Here is a 7,081-nt window from a genome sequence, read left to right as displayed (position 1 = left end):
TCATTCCTCAACAAGAGGCAACTAGTTAGATTCCATTTCTCAACCCTATGGTCATTCACATATGAATAGGCGTATGCTCTCGTGGCTTCTTTGCTGAAATCACACATCGCGCTAAAAGTGACATAAGCCCAAACACTATACATATGCAACTCTACCATCTAATGATGGCAATAGGCCTGCTTGATGCTAACAAGACCCAACCATTGTCATCACAAGTTATCCGGCTTCAATACCCTTGCCAGAAGGATAGTAGAACTTTGGGGTTACTTAGCCGTCCAAGTAGCACTAGTATATATATACTATAGGTCTATATATATATATATATAGTCACCAAGGAAATGGGCGAACCCACAACCCTAATTGGCACATATGTACAAGAGGACAAAGTCCCACCATCAAATCTACACATTCACACCATTCCCATATCATGAAATTTGAAAGTAGAAACAAACATAGAATAACATTACCTTATGTTCATGCAAAGTCACATACAAGCAATATAAACGAAGATTCAAATAACACCAACAAGCACACAAAATAGGTTAAGTGTTTTCCTCACCTTTGAAAGTCAATAATGCTCTTCAAAGTCCCAAAATATTCACCAAAGAGAGTGCAATTAGACCAAAATAATCCTGGATACATGAGAAAGTGAGTAGTAACAATTGGGATAGGTTAGCAGGACCGGTCAACTAGCCACTCAACCCCCCCCTCGCCAGAATGGTCATGAGCAAAAACCCAACTTCAACTCCAATTTGAAATCAATTCGAAATGGGACTTTGGGGTCTTCAAATTCACAATATTAGGGTCCCCAAAGTGCCATGCAAACATTCCAATTAGGTCTCAAATGAAAAGCCCCAAATTTGGCTCTCCATGTCGGCCCTCGGGCATCTCAGAGAGGTTCAAAATGGTTTCGAATGCAAAGATTCGCACAACCAACTCTCAAAGATGTTGGGAGACACAAAGAGAAACAAAGGGGAGCATTCAATACAACCCAACAACACCAAAAACCATAACCTAGCATTTATTGCTAATAAACACCATTAAAACTAGGTTTAAAAAAAGAGGGTTCTCAAGAATACTCACATTTCTAAGCGTTATTGTGAGGATCCGGGCTTCAATGCATCACCATATGCAAAGAAATCACAAAATCCTTTGGGTTTCTCCTCTCCTAGGAGCTCAGCACCACTATATATAGCATAAAGAATGTGTTTATGAGGAGTGGAAACATAAAATAGGCTTTTTAAAACCCAAAATACTCTTTTTACCCCAAACTAGGCAAGGGCAATAGACCGGCCCTTCAATGCCCCTTGTTCGAGGGCCAATTCCGGTGATTCCTGGATAGAAAACCTTCAATTTCACATAAAACATATTACTTTTTAGATCGGTTACACAATTTCCTCCTTCTTCGGACGGCTTCTTTGACATGTAGTACTAGAGTTCTTTGACAACTAGGCAATAAAATAATACGTTTTGGGGCAAAAACGAATATAAATAGGGGTCCACAAACCTAAAAATCCAAATTTTCCCTTTTCACTCGTGGATACCAGCAGTGGTCGCATGGAGCAACCCCACCCTAAAAATTTCACCAGGAGGTGCCTCTCTTGGGGACCTTCCAATGTTTATGCTATATCACCTTCCAAAATTTAGCAACATACAAGATTCTTCATCATCACCATCCATATCCATTGGTTTTGGTTCCAATCTAGTGGCCTCTACCTGGATGGCCCACAACTATCTTCTACTAGCAATTTGGGTTCGCAGACCTATAAGATGGGTTTTGGGTTAAGATCCTAGGGGATTTCACACATTGGGCTTAACATTTCACTATTTGATTCCTTTCTCTATCTACAATGAGATCTAAAAGGCTTGAATTTAACTTCTTTTTTTTTTGGATGAAAGATAAATTCATTAGGCACTACAGTACGTAAATCATTTGGTTCTACATTAGCCCAACTTCCTGCATTGCATCCATTAGAGGAATTTACTGCCATACTATCAAACCAATCTAGTAAGGTTTTAACTTTAAAGAGAGAAAAGCTGCTATCCATAGTTTTAGATACTATATCCATCATAGAAGGAACAAGGTTAATTGGCCATGCATGTTTCGGTTCGGGTAATAGATAAAAACTTTCTTCCTTGTTGCACAACAATTCTTGTATAGAGCACTGAGAAAGTCACACATGATCCACTCTAAACCATAAGCACTCGATAATCCTTTCCAAAAACATAGCTGATTCTAATATACTCGTAGAGACAAACTGGAAGTTTCTATCCCATAAAAAGTCCTATTATCCATCTGAATCTTTTCATTGAGTGACTAAGAACCCTGTACACATTAAGATGTTAACAGTGAATCAAATTCAAATCAGGTAAAGAAGCACAAAAGCATTTCTAATTGTTACTAATGGTCTGACAGTAAAAGTCACTAGTGCTGCGAACCCCCATGTTTAAATGCAAATCATTTACCCATTTGTTTACATTGGATAAAATTTTATTGGGGTCAAGGGACGGTGTTATTAAAGGCCTTACTGTTTCGTTCTAACCAAACAAAATAAGAATTTATCATAAAAACTTAAACAAGCAATTTGGTTGAGGACTTGTCTAGATTTTGCAGAAATGAAGCATGGAGCACTAAGAGAAAAACTTAGTTCTCAATCCCAGAGGTCTCGTGACCCAGATCCTTTTGGTCCATTCACAATCAACAAAAAATATGCCAAATTGATTCAATCATTTTCCTTGGTATTGTGTTAATATCTCTATTGGTTTTGAATGATTCAAATTTTGATTCTTTATTGCTAGCACAGTAAATAAAGAGAAATAAAGCTAGTGATGAATACTTGAGATTAGTACTTTATAAGGTGAGCGGTATTAACACTGAAATTAGGCCTCCAACATTGGAACCTGATCACTTGCGAGCCAATTTTGCAAGGTCTGCATCTCCATATTTGTCATATCACCTTTTGATCCAAATTGAAAAGTAATGAATCCCCCCCCCCCCCCCCAAAAAAAAAAAAATTTGAATGCAAAATCATAGAAGAATTTAAACACCAACTCACAACCTCGATCCTTCTGAATGGCAACCATATTTGTCTTTCTAAAATCAAATCTCCCAATCAGAGCATATATTAATAAGTTTCGTTGTCTCTCATGATGCTCCTGTGGCATCACCACTCTCTTAGGTTTGCAACTTGAGTCGGTTCAAGCAAACCTTCCAGGGATACAGATGTTTCCCCTCAAATCACTAAAGTGTAAGAAGCACGCCTTGGATGCTCCAGATGTGGTCGACGGCCATCCCTAGCTGCCGCCATGTTCAATATTGGAAATAGTATTCAACTAAAACTCTCAACCCTATTTTCCTCCTCCTCCTCCCCCCCCCCTTGTTTCATTATTTCTTCTCCCCTTTACCAGTTGCTTTGTATTTATGATTCTTGAATAAGTACAAATGCATTCCCCCCCCCCCCCCACCCATAGTAGTGTTTGTTCAATGGATGCCACTTCATTCCTTGCCCCCACCATCTCCTCATGCCGCCATCCCTCCCACAAAAATTATAAAAGGATAGAAAGAAAAATGGGACACTTCTATACAATTCAAGTAAAAAAATTAACTAATATGAAACATGATTTAATTAACATAACACTTCGTACTAGAGATGTTGTGTTGTTGTTAGTTGGAATGGGAAAAAAATTACAATACAAATTGAGTAAAAAGAAAAAATTATTGGAATTTGAATCAAGATATATCTTTAATCTATAGATATAGTGTAAAGGATTCTTAACACATCATACCAAAAAAAAAAAAAATTTACAATACAAATTGAGTGAAAACAAAATTAATGGAATTTGAAATCATGATATATCTTTAATCTATAGATATAGTGTTAAGGATTCTTAACACATCATATAATGTTATACTTGGAGATGCTCAAGGATGGAAAAGAAGAGCTAACTCTCTCTACACCCTGAAATGCGCTAGGCTGAGATCTATGTCCTTCGGAACCCTCCTATGTGGAGGGAACTTGGGGAGGAAACTAGCCACATATTTAGCGGTCTCCAAGTAGTTGGTATATTTGCTTATAAGTACTTCATCTCTGGTCTTATGATTGTCGCTATGATCATCTCCATCATGCCTCAGTTTGGTGTTTCTAATTTTCAATCCAGGCTTAACTTCACTTAGCGGAATGTCTACTGGTGCATAATCATCCCCCAGTATGTTCTCCATGAAAGCTTTAGACTGAAAGGTCCAATTACCAGTCTTCCAATTGAAGCCGTAGAGAGGAAGGAATCGTTGACCATATGCTGCAATAAACTCTAATGCAGCTAGAATGAACTCGAACTCTTCTTTTGACATGTAGTAAGGGAAACTAAGTCTGGTCCACCCAGGTTTTACACCAGTGTAACCCTATCAAAGCAAATTCAAAGTAAGATTAGTCACAATAAATTCAAGGTGGACATGAATTTCATGGGGTTGCATGAAAGGTTAATTGATCATAGCGGTTATGGATTCACCTTTTGAATAGCAGCACGAAAAGCTAGCGAATGAGTCTCATCAACACCAAGTAGATGGTGACCATAGGGTCCAGCACAAGCACATCCAGCTCGAGCTTGGATTCCAAAGAGATCATTGAGGAGCTTCGCAACGAAAGGCCCATGGAGAGGTTTATCTCTCTTGTTTCCTGACTCTGCCCACATATGGAGACCCTTGCTACCTCTTCCATCTCTGCTTTGATCATAAGAAGAAGAATTGGTGGTAGAGTAAACCACGAAAGAGAGTATAGCTTGTCTTGGGGCACTGGTATTCCCTAACACCAATATGTTTTTGTTTGGAAGGAGCCTCGCAATTGCTGCCTTGATATAGACATGCTCCTGGTTTTCAATAACATTGTAACCCATGAAGTCCTTCACCCAGAAAGCCATAGCTGCCCTTATCTTCTGGACTATTGCTGGAGTTCCAGCATCTTCCCTTTCTTCCACATCATTGTAATACAAAGTGTGCTACAAATTGATTCACATTCATAAATCAGCTAATAAGTCCCTCCATAAAGTAATTAACCAATTGGACAGTAGCAAATATAGGATAAGTCAGAGTGATGAGGGGGCTTACCTCTTCACTGAAGCCATTGACAAAATCAACAGTTCCACCTCCGCAAGTTGAAGGTGCAGAAGAACTCAACTTGTACAACGCCTTGTGCATCAATAGGAGGCCAGGGGTACCAGGTCCACCAACAAACTTGTGCGGACTCATGAATATAGCATCATAGCCTTCTATCTCCCCAGATCTCATGTTAATCTCCGCATAAGGACCACTGCACATATCCAGGTAAATCATTTTTATCAATATGGAGTTCATAAAATACAATTGGTATAGAATCTTGATTGTTTAGTGAAGATATGAATAGCTTTCAGGCACACAAAACTATAGCAAGATGTAGCTAGCCTAACTAACCTTGCTGCATAATCAAAGCAAGCAAAAGCTCCATGCTGGTGAAGAAGCTTGGCGATGGCATGTGTATTAGTGTATGTACCGGTAACATTACTACATGCTGAGAATGAACCTAACATAGGACGTCTGGAATCCTTGTAAGACTCAAGTTGGAAACTTAGCGCTTGCATGTCGATCAACCCGTCATCATCAAGACCGATCTCTATCACCTCAGCTAGGCTATTACGCCACGACAGGAGGTTGGAGTGGTGCTCATATGGCCCGACAAAGACCACCCATCTCTCCTCAGTCTGTAGGGTTGATAATATCGTATCTCTCATGGTTGAAGGCACTGCAATTCCCATCACCTCTTGAAGGCGCTTGATGGCTGCAGTGGTGCCAGAGCCACAGAATATGAGAGCATCATCTGGTCCTGCACCTAAGCAATTCTTGATGTATCTAGTGGCGTCCTTGACCATCTTGGTGGTCTTGTGCCCCACGTAGCTGTCGCTAGTATGTGTGTTACCTGTGTCCATGCACGTAACCAGAATGAGTATAACCTACTTCATGAATAGTATAAATCATCAATACTCTAATTCAGACAAATCAACTTACCATAAAATGGAAGAACACTATTAGCAATAAAATCTTCGATGATGTGGAGACTTCTACCGGAGGCCGTGTGATCTGCATAGGTTAGAAGGCGTCTCCCAAAGGGAGTGTTGAATTCAACATCTTGTCCGATCAACTGTGACCGTAACCACTCAAATTTGGTTTCTGCAGAATCATTCTTGGTGACTTCCATGTCATGCATGCCAAAGGACTCCGATCGATGGATACGGGCATCATCAGTGTCCAAAATATTACTTCTGGTGGACAGATTGCTGCTCATCATAGGATGTTTGTCATGGTGATGAAGCTCTGGCCTTGGGTGCCAGTAGGTCTTTCCAACCATGGCTTGTTCGAATTCCATGCTTTTTTCACAAGAAGATGGTGAATGGAGAAGAAGGTGAAGTACAGTTTACAGTTCAAGAGGAGAGCTAACTTATCGTAGAGAAAATAGAGGAAACTAAGGAAGCTGAGGAGGCAAACGGTGCTGTGTCTTGGCCTTCTGGGACAGAACTGAAATTGGTTTATATAGGTTGGGGAAGAGGAGTCGAGAAGAAAGAATCAACTATTAGAAAAGAAAAAAATTCATGAAGAATATTAAAAATTCCACTTGTCTCTCTTAGAACGCGTCTTTGAAAATTGACACTTCATTTCTAAAAAGTATATTAGTTGACAACTCCTTCAATTTGCAGCCAACTTCCAATTTCAATTTGACACAGGAACTCTGGAAAACGAATCTGTTGATGGCTGAGTTCTATAGAATGAAGAATGGTGCTCCCTATTTTTACTTTATTCTTGATAGATAAGTATATATCATTACTAGAATCCAGCCTAGGGGAATCAGCATGAGCTATGCCATGAATAATATAATCAATACAATAATATGATTTTAACCATTTGACCTCGCTCACCCATTCTTCCATCTCGGCTTCAACAACATTTGAAAATATCAATTAGAAAAACGAGAGGAAGTGGTCAATATTGTCCGTTAGCTTGATTGACGAACTCACATCAAATGGGATTTTGTTGGAACACAACAGACCATCTATTTTC

The 7,081-nt window shown here is 39.4% G+C and overlaps 1 protein-coding gene across 1 annotated transcript; it reads right to left on the bottom strand.

Annotated features, from left to right (window-relative positions):
* Positions 1 to 3,871: 3,871 nt before the first annotated feature.
* On the bottom strand, positions 3,872 to 6,497 carry LOC149007791 (uncharacterized). Its single transcript, XM_089166789.1, has 5 exons — positions 6,035 to 6,497; positions 5,444 to 5,945; positions 5,102 to 5,303; positions 4,507 to 4,992; positions 3,872 to 4,399 (listed from the first exon to the last, which is right to left on the bottom strand). The coding sequence occupies exons 1-5, from the start codon at positions 6,390 to 6,392 to the stop codon at positions 3,953 to 3,955; spliced, it is 1,995 nt and encodes a 664-aa protein (XP_089022915.1). The 5' UTR covers positions 6,393 to 6,497; the 3' UTR covers positions 3,872 to 3,952.
* Between the last annotated feature and the right edge of the window lie 584 nt (positions 6,498 to 7,081).

This window comes from Hakea prostrata, chromosome 8 (assembly GCF_041222555.1).
Source record: "Hakea prostrata isolate BN-2017 chromosome 8, UWA_Hpros_2, whole genome shotgun sequence".
NCBI classification, from domain to species: Eukaryota; Viridiplantae; Streptophyta; class Magnoliopsida; order Proteales; family Proteaceae; genus Hakea; species Hakea prostrata.
This window is presented reverse-complemented; position numbering and strand designations above follow the sequence as displayed.

What these genes read in the sequence shown, in the direction of transcription:
- LOC149007791 (XM_089166789.1), bottom strand. Translation starts at nt 6,392, where the DNA reads ATGGAATTCGAACAAGCCATGGTTGGAAAGACCTACTGGCACCCAAGG. An exon ending in TAGTGTTCTTCCATTTTATG is followed by an intron (nt 5,946 to 6,034) that starts GTAAGTTGATTT and finishes GCATGGACACAG; the next exon opens with GTAACACACATACTAGCGAC. An exon ending in TCAATGGCTTCAGTGAAGAG is followed by an intron (nt 4,993 to 5,101) that starts GTAAGCCCCCTC and finishes ATCAATTTGTAG; the next exon opens with CACACTTTGTATTACAATGA.